The sequence below is a fragment of the Microtus ochrogaster genome, linkage group LG5, assembly GCF_000317375.1.
Source record: "Microtus ochrogaster isolate Prairie Vole_2 linkage group LG5, MicOch1.0, whole genome shotgun sequence".
NCBI classification, from domain to species: Eukaryota; Metazoa; Chordata; class Mammalia; order Rodentia; family Cricetidae; genus Microtus; species Microtus ochrogaster.
This window is the reverse complement of record NC_022031.1, coordinates 5,865,567-5,877,421: the sequence shown is the minus strand read 5'-3', so window position 1 is coordinate 5,877,421 and position 11,855 is coordinate 5,865,567. Positions and strand designations below refer to the sequence as shown.

Below are 11,855 nucleotides of genomic sequence, written 5' to 3'. Positions count from 1 at the left end.
TGTGAATAGATTTTTCTGAAATGCGCTTATGTGAAACGAGCAGACGCACAAAGACGGAAGGTGAAGGGGCTTCTCCAGAGTTTTCTCAAAGGTTTCTAATGAATTCATTTTGCACAATATATTATTGTGAAAGATATCTTGTAAGAAATTTTCTTTTTGGAACACTGAAGTAAGAACGTGAAAAGGATGTGAACTTTTTCTTCAGTGTCGCAGCGCCACTTGCCGGACACCCCCGAGCCCGCAGCCGGCTGGTGACCTCGAGTTTCTGACGCGCGACTGCCCGACTTCGGCTTCGTCGGTCTCGCCCCGGCTCGCCTCCCGGTCAAATGCCGGTGAGACTGGCGACGGGGCTCTCACTGCTCCGAGGCCTCACCAGGTACCAGCTCAAACCGGAGGAAAAGGTCGCCGCCCCTCCCCCACGGCTCCGGGCTCCCTTCCAGGGCGGCCCCTCAAGGTGGGCGGGACCTCGGGAAAGAGGCGGGGCTATCGCTGAGAGGAACGAGGATTGTACGTGCTGGGCGTGGCCCCGCTCGGCGTGGCCCTTGCAGTGGGCGGGGTTACGGCTTCACGGAACTTCCTGTGTCCTGAGTGTGTGAGTGGCGTCCCTGGGAGCCTGAGCGGCCGCGTGGAATTTGGGGGTTTGGTGAGACGCCTACGAGGTTTGTCCGCGGCTGCGGCGAAAGCTTTGGGCCCGGCTGCAGCGGCGCCCGCCGCTCTGTTCTGCCTCCTCGGGGCTGTGGACCGAAACCGTGCGGCCACCCCGTGGCAGGCTGCCTGTGATTTGACTGTCTTCGCCACACACCTTCCCCAGTCCCTGGTGTGCTCGAACTGTTCTTTTTCTAGCATAGGAAACGTATCTAGTCATTCGAGTGTGTTACACCTTTACACCTGTGTATGCTTTGTGCTGCTTTCTTTGTTATATTTAATTATCGATTATTACTTCAGACTTACTACTGATTAGTAAATCAGTTTAGCTCTTTGTCTACTGTTTACTGTAATAATATATTTTCTGCTGTCTACTGTGTGTGTGTATGTACGTATGTACGTACGTATGATTTTTCGAGACAGGGTTTCTTTGTGTAGCCCTGGCTGCAGGCTGGCCTGGAACTTAAAAGAGATCCGCCTGCTCCTTCCTGCCGAGAGCTGGGATTAAAGGTGTGTGTGTGTGTTTGCGAACAAACAAGACAAACCCTTAAGCTTTGGCAAACTCTGTGCACCATTTATTTAATCTGTAAAATCGGAAAAATAGTACTTACCAAAGGGTTGTGGTGAAGAATAACTGAGTTAAATCACATAAAACGTAAATCCGGTGACTATATAGTAAAAGCTCAATAAATGTTAAATATTAGTATTTAAAAAATTCTTTACAGAAATTCTTAAACAGATTTGGCAGAAACTTCTAAGATAGGAGTTATGGCTTAAATCCGCATTTAGCCTAAGCAAAGAAAACAAGGCTTCAGTGTAAAAGAACATTTGTATATAAATTATCAGGGAAATTGTTGGAAGGCATATGAGGGAGGTAGGAAGTACAAGATTGAGGAATGTTTTTGATGGGGTACGAGAGAGAAGAAAGTAAAAAGGGAGAAGAAAATAGTATTCAGTACCTAATATACTAATATACCAGGATAATATATTGGTATGTGAACTCATAGAATTGTTGCCAGTTACTACTATAAGATGCTGTAGAGAAAAAGTTTTGCTTGTGTGTGTTAACAGTACCAGATTCAGTTAGTAAATACTAACTGGGTGTTCTCAGGCCTGGTGCTGGGGACACAGAAAGATTGAGATATATGTGCCTTATTTGTACCACAAAATGTCTAGGAGTGCACGACATGGGATTTATGTAGCAATTTTTAAAATAATCAGAACTAAGATGATCTTAAAATTTTATGTTATTTGTGCCTCAAAATACAAGCAGTTTGACTGAATCCTTTTCTTTTCTAGACAATGGCCAAGAACAAATTAAAAGGGCAGAAGTCCAGGAATGTATTTCATATAGCCAGCCAAAAAACCTTCAAAGCTAAAAACAAGGCAAAACCAGTTACTACTAATCTTAAGAAGGTGAGTATTTAAGTAGTCTGTCTGACTTTATTGTTTATAAAGTGGACTTGGAAATTAGTGAATAGGATCTTGTTACTTAAACCAGAAATTCTTAGCTTTTCTTACTAGGTAAGATTATTTTTCAAATATTAAGATAACCTTCCTTTTAAAATAAAAATTTAAGGGGGGATGTTAAAAACCAACAACAAAACATTAACAGAAGTCACTGTTAAAACAGTATGGAGGGCAGTTCTTACTAGTTCACTCTGAAGTGGATTTGAGATTCCACTAGCAGAGATTTAGTGTCCAGCAGCAACTTCGTAACTAGTGTCTTAGCCTATCAAATGGAACCAGGCTTGGTGCTGCCTGTGTTTACCTAGTACTCAGGAGGCAGAGGCAGGTGAATCTCTGAGTTTGAGGCCAATGAGCAAGTTCTAGGACAGCCAAGGTTACACAGAGAAAACAATGTCTTGAAACTCCCTCCCCCATCAAAACCTATAAAATGAAAAATACAAAAAGTGATAGAGAGATGGATTAGCAATTAAGACCATTTACTGCTTTTGCAGAGGACCAAGGTTGAGTTCCAAGTATCCCATGGGGCCTCACAATTTACTAACTCCAGTTCTAGGGGATCTGATAACCTTTGTTGGTCTCTGTGCCTCCCTGTATGCACATGGTGCTCATAAACTTATGCAGATGCACACACATATACATTAAAAAATTGGTAAATCTTTATACTTCAAAGTAACTGAGAAATTGTTCTCACGATTAAGTAGATTGTGTACTTATAGTGTTTCCTAACTTAAATAGTAAGTGATCCTGCTCTCTAAGATGTAATAGTTATTATAAATGTCCATTAAAAACTGGCTTTTATCTCTCAAGGACTGGAATACATTTTCTAAAGGATAATTATTTATCCTTTAGATTTCCTAATTATAAAGGAAGTTGGGTAAGATAGGAGTTTGGAGTGAGTTTTCCACAGGTTTTTCTTTGTAGTTGCATGAAAAAGAGCTGATACTAAAGGAGGAACCTGACAACAGCATGGTCATAGTCTATTTGAGGAATATTATTTTACTGAACCTTAAGACACTAGAACTTTTACATAAGCTGATAGGATCAGAGAAAGTAGGTAGCCTACTTGGAGTTAGTATCAAATAATTTTTTCAGAAAGTGGCTTTATTAAATTTTATTTAAATGAGATTGAAATTTCTGGCAGTGAATTTAATGAAGCCAGTCAGCCAATTATGACTTCAGTCAGCTTAAGATCTGGACTCAGATTGGGTCAATTGTGTTTAGCCAGGTTACCGAGCAAAGTTTGTCAAAGTATGAGAGGAAGAAAAGCATATAGGGATTGATAGTATGAAATCCATGCTAATAAAGGGATAAGGTGGACTGTGAGGATTGAAGAGTGTTTTGAGTGAACTTTATTGTGACTTGAAAAAGTGGTGTGTAAGGTGTCTTGTAGAAGCAGAGGGTCCACTGTTAGATCCCACAGAGCAGGGCTGTGAGAGGAAGAGGCCATTAGACTAGATAACTGAACTCACTAAACAGTGATTCCATATATAGAGTGGTCAGAGTCTGTGAACTCTGATAAAGCAGCAGATAATTGTGGTATTTCTGGGTGACAATGGGGAGTATTGGTGTTCTCACGAAGAATGTGGTACAAAGGAGCCAGAGGCTTTGAAGGAGAGATCCTGGTAGCAGCTTTGAATACACCATTTCTTCTCTATGCTCAGACTTGAGGGCTAGTGCACATAGGAAACAAGTGTCCAGAAAAGAGCTCAAGAGTTTATTCAAAAGGACTGAAAGTATCTGATCCAGGTTTCTTGCTTTATTAATGATAGTTAAATGCCATAGCCAGGACTGGTCACATAAAAATCTAGAAGTCTGTGTGTATCATCTGGTACTTGTATGTGGGCCTGCAGACTCTGGAAGAGGCGTCAGATCCTCTAGGAATGGGCTAGAGGTGCTTGTGAGCCACATGGTGTGGCTGCTGAAACCAGCTCCAGAGCACAGATTTTGATCTGTCTTAAGCATGAGGAAAATCCATATAATTGATGTTTTTAAAAATCCAAACTTTCTGACTAAATTTCCTAAAAAGCCAACAGTAATTTTTGTGTGGATTATCAGTTTGGTAGAGTTTATAGACTTTTTAAAAACTTTTTTCAGTTGTGTGTCTGTGCCACATGCATGATGGGTAGGAGCGGGAGAGGGTGTTTGAGAAGACATTTACACAGCCCAGTACTTTAATAGTTATGAGTGTAAATTTTTTTTAACAGATAAACATTATGAATGATGAAAAAGTCAACAGAATGAACAGAGCTTTTGTAAACATACAGAAAGAACTTGCAAGCTTTTCAAAAAGCCTTTCTCTGAAATCTGTGCAGAAGGAGCTGGTAAGTAGAAATTAGTTTCATAACACACTTAAGTGAAGGCTAACACACTTGAAGTGTAAGCATTTTTTTACCTGGCATTTTGGTGTATATAGCATTTTAGGTCATACGTGAAGTCTGAATATAGAATTTACTTTATTTCCAAAGGTAAACTAGAAGAATTAAACTAGGTAGCAGCTTGTATTCAAGGTGGTTTAGTTTGCTTTTGTTTAAACTTTAGCTTGTTTTAACTTTTTCCCCTTTGATTCCTCAGAAGCACCATGAAAATGAACCAGCTAATGTTGATGAAGCAACCAGACTAATGGCTCAATTGTAACACAGTGACAGTCACCCAAAGATCAATAAATTGAATGCTTTATACAACTTTATTTGTTTTAATCTTGTTAATGTACAGGCATTGGCACATTTTAAAAACAAACTACATAAACAGATCTTTCCTATACTCTAGGAAAGTAGAATGTCAGAAGTCAGCAAACTGATAGGCTTAAAGTGCTAAAACAGAAGGCACTTCACAAAATCTCTTCACTCAATAGTGACGCCCTTCACTTTATCTGTGGCAGTGAATGTCTGAAGGACACATAGATATAACTTTGTGGCAGTAAAAATATAGACAAATAAAATCTTCTGGACAATGTTTTGGTGTGGTGACCTGAAGTCTGCTTTAACTTTTCTCTTAGGAGAAGCTACAGCAGAATTCAGCTTTGAAAGAAATTGAATAGAATCACTGGAGGGGCATGCTGGTAGACAGTTAATCATCCCCCTGAAACAGTCAGAGCCCTTTCAAGTTTTGTGAAGTAAATGTTAGTGAAGAATATTTCAGACTCGATGAACTAAAATGGTGTTACATTCATAATTTTAAATACTTAGGTTATTAAGAATTCTACAATGTTACAGTTAGAGGTAGATAACAGTCCCAAGTTTCCATGGAATCTAATAATTTAGTATCTGAACATCAAACAAATCACAGACTCCTTCATTGTCATCTAAATTAAAGTTGTAGTCATCTGCTGGGGTAGGAGAAAGCCGTAAGAGAGGAAACACTGCAAAAAAAGGAAAAGATTCATTGTTACAGTTGGTTTCTACATGGGTTATGATTAACTAGCATACTATACATAACAGGTTTTTAATGATTATTTCATATGACACTGGCCAATGTTAGCTTGAAATTACTTGATTGTGACATACTATTCATTACTCCTGTGCCAGTATGTGAATAGTTTTCGATGAAAGTGGTTAAGTATTCCTTTTGGGTTCTTTCCCTAAAAATGTAAGTAAATATGAATTTTAAAAGATGCCTACTATAATCTTGAGTCACATGGCATTTACACTTTAGGATAGTGAGGTATATCCAGTAGTAAAATCTTCAGCTACTTACCATCAGAAGACATCAGTTCATCAATGATGTCTCCACTAATAGACCCTGTTGAAAACACAAATGTGATAGAGGCAATTACATTTCAATAGTGGTAATCACATTACTAGTTTGATTGGCAGAATCAAATTAAAAGTACCACTACATTTTGGGAAGACAGTTTCATGAGAAACTACTTTTCTTGGAATGCTTTTAAACTTGCAAACTGAAGACAGAGGAAAAGACCCCATTCTTCTAAAACCGAGTCTGTAAAGAGGATATTATTCGACTCACTCAACAACACTTCATTTCTCCTCTTCATTTTTATTTCTGTACCTTACACACCAAAACTTATTTGCTTTGCTTAAACAATATTTCTTCAGCTTATTACTTCTCTTTTCTATCCCCCTCATTGCACCCTATTCTAGTCCTAGGTTGTCTCAGCTGTGGAAACTGCAAACATCTCATCTTCAATCTCTGAAGCTTCCAAGTCACCAGACCTTCATAATCACCACTGCACAACTAATGTCTGCTTACCCTCATACAAAGCTGGTTTATTAGCTAGCATTTTCATCTGATATTTCAAACCTCTAATGTGTCCCCAAGTAACTCCTCTCACTATACCAAATGGTACACAGAAATTTTTTAAAAATGTTCTTTGGAAGCCAGGGTACCAACTGGGTTTAAGCTAAAGCATATACAATTTATTTACTTCATATATTCCAATTAATTTGGAATTAATTAGTACTTTCTTCAACACTATACTTTCTCTTGTGCAGCTCTTCAGCTAGAGTATATAAACTTAGAAGCAAGATGTACGTATGGAACACATAGCTAAAACCAACGCATGTCCCATTAATGTCTAGTTTCACTGTTACTGATTGTGAAATTTAGGATTAGAAGCAATATCCCATTAGCAAACAATAAACAGCAGATAAATATCTGCAGTGACTTTTGTTAATTGTTCAGAAACAAAAGTTCTATATGGTTTAAACATTGTTACTGATTAGATATTCCTGTAACGTGAATATACCCATACATACATACAAATATGTATCTCATATGACACCATGGCTAATATTAATAGATCAGTGATTCAGGTGGATAGCTTGAAATTGCCTGTGGCAGGAGTATGTACAAAATTGTTGATCATAACATACTGTTCAATTCCGCGCCAGTGTGTGAAGTTTTCAGTAAAAATGGTTTAAGTATTCCTTATGGGTTCTTTCCCTCAAAATGCATATACAATATGCATACACACATACATATTATGTCTAACAATATAGAAAGACAGGGTCTGCTTCAGAATCTTCCTTATAATAACTATCCTAGTGCTAGGTTTATAGACTATAGAGGACACTAAATTAAAACATCGAATAAGCTTATTTTGCCTCAGATAAAAGCTCTTATCTATTTCATATAGTATTCATATTTTCACCTGAAATTTTTAGATCAAAGGCTTTCTACCAACCTGAAGATATTTCTGTAGCTGGTATCGGCTGGAAACTCTGGCTTCTTTCAGAAACTTGCTGCTCGGGCATGTTCTGAGCAGCCATGGTGGATTTCTGTGGAGTCCCTGATGTTGAGGACTGGGAGGAAGACTGTGTGAGGTCATCAGGTGGGGGGACAGGAAAAACCACCGGCTTAGATGAACTGGACTCTTTGTTTATAAGCAGCACATGGATAGGTCCTGAGTGACTCTTTAAATTTATCTGGTATTTCTTTTGTCCATTCTGACCCTTTAAAGTCATTGGGCATAAACAAATGAGTTTAATCATTGCTAGTTAACATAAAACATTAAAACAAACACAGGCAAAGTCATTAAGATCTAACAACTAAACTCACACGACAAAGTCACTAGGTTGCAACACTGGAGAAAAGACCAAAGTAGAACGTAATATTAAGGTCTCTAAGCCACTTGCCCCTAAAAGGTAAGCTGTGGTATCATCAAACAGGTAGTTGTTGAATTCTAAACAATCAATTTGTCCCATTTTTCCCTCCTTCCCTGCCCCACTTTTTCCTTTTGCTTTCTTTTCACTTCTTTCCCATCCCTTCCTCTCATCTTTACTTGACAGATTCACTGTGTAGTCCAGGTTGGTTTTAAAACTCAAGTTTCTACACCACCATCCATTTCACTGTCTGTAATATTACTTAGTTGTGCTCAGTAATGTTGTACAAAGTGTCCACATACATGAATTCCAATCTTCTGGAATAAGGTACCATGACTGTGGTTATCTAAACATCCTGTTTATATTTGCAAATTTCAGAAACCAAAACTTTTCCACCCATTAATCAAAAGACAACTGGACCTGACTTCCTACATAGATACAAAATTCTTCCTTTTCCAAAAGGCAATTTGTTTCTTAAAGGTTAAAAATACAATAATGCAAATTCCTAAATACTGTGAGAATAGGGGAGAAATATAGATTCATTTAGCTACTTTTACTAAAGTTGAAGGCACCCAAATTTAGGTGTCAGTGCTTTCAGATATATATTTTAATACCAATAATTCGTGTCCATACACTATTTGTTCTTGTTTAGCTCAAGAAAATACATTTGCCTCTCTTGAGATAACAGAATTATTTTTTCACTTGTATGCTACATACCATTTCTGGAATAGGTACTTCGAGCTGTGTACCAGAAGGAGCCTGAATGGCCAACAGTGTATCACCTGGCAAAATAAAATAAAATGATAAATACTTAACTGTAGGCATGCAATGCCATAGTTCAAAGGACGTGGTGAGAATGAGAGAAAAGTCAAAAAAGTGTGGATTCACTACGAGGCTACCAGGTGTGCTGGTGTATGCATGTTTTTAATCCCAGCATTTGAGAGGTGAAGGCAGATTAATTAAGAATTCCAGGCTAACCTTTGTTACACAGTGAGCTCTAGGCCAGTTTTAGGCCCACCTGAAAACCTATCAGAAATTAAATAAAAAAGCACCTAGAGGTGTAGCTCAGCTGGCAGAGTGCCTGCCCACTACAATGCCCCGGGGTCTTTCCCCAACACCGCAAAAATCAGCAGTGATGGCACAATGCCTATAACCCAGAACCAAAGAGGAAGAGGCAGGAGGGATCAGAAGGTCATACTTAACTATATAGTGAGGTAGAGGCATCACTATGAAACAGATCCACCTAACTTTCCACACGAGTTCCCTAGGTTCCACCTGTGACTAGTAGCTGCAGTTACAGTTTCATGAAACAATGCTTATGTTTCAAGTTCCTATGCTCCTGGGACCTTAAAAAGTCTGCTAAATCCTGCTCATTTAAGTTCCTCATCCCCTGGCTCCTGTGCCCTCCCACACATAAAGTAAAAGCTGTGAAAACGGTTGGTTACTGCCATGAAAACATCTGTAAGCAGCCTGTCAGCACATGACTACAGAGAAAGACAACTCCTGAAAATACAGGCTGAGTGTATGGGGGGAATTGTGAGAAACTACAGTCAACAGGTTGTTCAAAGGAAGAATGCAGTGGCTCGTGCCTTTAATCCTAGCACTTGGGAGGCACAGACAGGTGGATGTCTAAATCAGAGGACAGCCAGGGCTAGACAAAGAAACACTGTTTCTAGAAACCAAATAAACAAATGGAAGAATGTAAGAAAAGGCTAACAGTACTCACCATTAAAGCAATCGCAGATGTCTTCGTGAGTTACATAAGAAAACGTACTGTCATAAGAGTTAAGGAACAACATTTCTATCAAGGCCTAACACTTGTTAATAAACCTGAAGTCCAAATTGAAATCAAATGAATGAAGGCAATATAACATGGGGAGACAAAAAGTGCAAGTCCTTAGAAAGACAAAGACAATCAAAAGTCTGTAGGCAGAGTTTCTACATGTTGCTTTAATAAGTAGCCATTCTGGTTTTGTGACATCTGAGGACTATTGGGTTATGATGCAAAATGGTACATATACTAGAGGTGTGAGTGCATGGGAATAGATGCGAAAGAGCATCATCACTGTGAGTGAAGAGTGGCCATACAGGCTGCTTCTCTTTTAAGTTGTATGGCCATAGAAAGAGAGGAGGCTCTGGCAAACAAAATATATTACACTCATAGCTCCTAAAGACAGAAGTGTCACAGACGGGAAACAGAGCAGTGAGTTTAGAGGGTAGGCGAAAGCATTAGTCCAGAATCTTTGTTTGGGCCTTCATATGAAAAGTAAGGCAGGGAAGGAGAAACAGAAACACTTCAGAATTGGTTTGAATAATTTTGACCAACTCTTTCCTATAGGATCCCAGGTTGCCTTTTCCTGGTCCCGGGATGATGAAGTAGAAGGAATATTGCCTCCTGGGTATATAGGCCAGATGTATGTTCTAAGACTATGACTTCACTCCTGGTTAAGCCCTTGCCATTTCTAAGAATTGGCTAAATGCAGGGCACCCTTTTCCCAGATAGATATATTTTCGACACATCAAAATCACCACTATTTAAGTTATATAGTATATGTACGGTCATAGTTTAGACATTTGTAAATGACCAAAATCTTGTTAAGCTATATAAAGCAGGGCAACAAATTATAGATCACTTAAATGGTTTGCAAGTCTTCGGTTTCCATGGGATACAGCTTGAAAATTCCCATTGTTCTCACATGATTACGGAGCTCTATCTCCCACACAAAAGTAACAAGACAACATGATGAATATATTGTATACATTACCGAACTATTTTTATGAGGTGTGTGTGTGGGGGTTAACTGCAAAGAAAGACAAACACAAGAGATCTCCATAGACAGTGGTGTGAAAGGAACATATACCCTGCGGCATTAATATCCCTTTATGTAGTAGGAGAAACCAGTCTTGGGTTAGTATTAGGAAGAAGCATCAATAATCCCAGCACTCGGGAGGCAGAGGCAGGCGGATCTCTGTGAGTTTGAGACCAGCTTGGTCTACAGAGCTAGTTCCAGGACAGGCTCCAAAACCACAGCGAAACCCTGTCTCTAAAAAACCAAAAAAAAAAAAAAGAAAAAAAGGAAGAAGCATCAAGGACTGTAAACTTATGACACTCCTTAAAAAATTAGTTTTTCAAAACTGAAAGCTAGAATTGGACATAATTATTTAAAGTACCGTATATACTTAGCAATAATATTCAGACCCCTGTACTAAGCTACGATACTGCATCCTGCCAGTCATATGCTGAGAGAACATGTATCTTTTCCCCTCAGTACAAGAATGTTAATACCATACAACTTAAAATGATAGTATTTTTAAAATACCAGTCTGTTATTAGAGAGCTATAAAATGTTATATTTGTAAAACTTAATTGCTTAAGAATCAGATAACTGATCTGAGTACTAAAGATGTACTACATTTTGTGCTATATGACGAATAACTTACTCAGAAGGATATCTGTTATTAATGGGGTCTTCCATCACATTTTTGATGCTTTGTTGTAGCCACAGTTTCTGCTGGTCGAGTTCTCTTTCCTTCAATTCTAGATCTTCAATTTCAGCTTTAAGAAATCTTAATCTATCTATAACTTCTTTAGTATTACAGCCAGCACCTACACCCCTTAAAAGCATGAGAATAAATACAGGACCAGACACCCATTTAATAGCATTTAATTTTTATAGTAATAAAATTGACTTAAAGGTTAATCAAATGCGTTTAAATTCTTCTGAAAACCACACATTAAAATCCTTACAAAATTTAAACATCAAAGCTCTCAACGTACTTGCTTAGAAAATCTGAAAGGGGACTGTAGAGATGACTCACAGCAGTTAAAGGCTGTTCTTTCAGAGGACCCGGATTCAATTCCCAACACCCACATAGCAGCTAACAACTGTCTGTCACTCTAGTTTCAAGAAATCTGCATCCTCACACAGACATACATGCAGTCAAAATACCAAATGCACATAAGTAAATCTTAAAAACAAAAAACTTTCGAATAATACAAAAAATTAATAACAAGAAATATGTTTTGGAAATTCTAAGTATATGCTAGAATGCCTTTTTAACACCCAGAAGGCCAAGCTAGTAACTGAGGAGCCAAAATCACATCAAAGCTAAACAGTTAGTCTCCTGATGTACACTGAGGTGCTGGTACAGATAACTAAACAGTTAGTCTCCTGATGTACA

The 11,855-nt window shown here is 38.5% G+C and overlaps 2 protein-coding genes across 6 annotated transcripts in view; one reads left to right on the top strand and one right to left on the bottom strand.

Moving 5' to 3' along the window:
- Positions 1 to 355: 355 nt before the first annotated feature.
- On the top strand, positions 356 to 7,244 carry LG5H8orf59 (linkage group 5 C8orf59 homolog). Of its 5 annotated transcripts, none has more exons than XM_026786705.1 (4): positions 356 to 376; positions 1,945 to 2,061; positions 4,320 to 4,436; positions 4,687 to 4,796. In XM_026786705.1, exons 2-4 carry the CDS (start codon positions 1,948 to 1,950, stop codon positions 4,747 to 4,749), a joined length of 294 nt encoding a protein of 97 aa, XP_026642506.1. In that variant the 5' UTR covers positions 356 to 376; positions 1,945 to 1,947; the 3' UTR covers positions 4,750 to 4,796. The 5 variants fall into 5 exon arrangements, with proteins under 5 accessions (XP_026642506.1, XP_005361886.1, XP_005361891.1 ...); XM_005361829.2 differs by lacking the exon at positions 356 to 376 and adding an exon at positions 498 to 659; XM_005361834.3 differs by lacking the exons at positions 356 to 376; positions 4,687 to 4,796 and adding exons at positions 532 to 659; positions 6,213 to 7,244.
- E2f5 (E2F transcription factor 5) overlaps positions 4,780 to 11,855 on the bottom strand; it is a 9,921-nt gene continuing 2,845 nt past the window's right edge. Inside the window, exons 2-7 of the mRNA XM_005361835.3 lie at positions 11,127 to 11,288; positions 9,400 to 9,443; positions 8,391 to 8,455; positions 7,256 to 7,523; positions 5,809 to 5,853; positions 4,780 to 5,473 (exon numbers count right to left, since the gene is read on the bottom strand). Coding sequence (XP_005361892.1) covers positions 5,364 to 5,473; positions 5,809 to 5,853; positions 7,256 to 7,523; positions 8,391 to 8,455; positions 9,400 to 9,443; positions 11,127 to 11,288 — 694 coding nt within the window. The 3' untranslated portion in view covers positions 4,780 to 5,363. The remainder of the gene's footprint in view (positions 5,474 to 5,808; positions 5,854 to 7,255; positions 7,524 to 8,390; positions 8,456 to 9,399; positions 9,444 to 11,126; positions 11,289 to 11,855) is intronic.

What these genes read in the sequence shown, in the direction of transcription:
- LG5H8orf59 (XM_026786705.1), top strand. Translation starts at nt 1,948, where the DNA reads ATGGCCAAGAACAAATTAAAAGGGCAGAAGTCCAGGAATGTATTTCAT. An exon ending in TTACTACTAATCTTAAGAAG is followed by an intron (nt 2,062 to 4,319) that starts GTGAGTATTTAA and finishes TTTTTTTAACAG; the next exon opens with ATAAACATTATGAATGATGA. An exon ending in AATCTGTGCAGAAGGAGCTG is followed by an intron (nt 4,437 to 4,686) that starts GTAAGTAGAAAT and finishes TTGATTCCTCAG; the next exon opens with AAGCACCATGAAAATGAACC.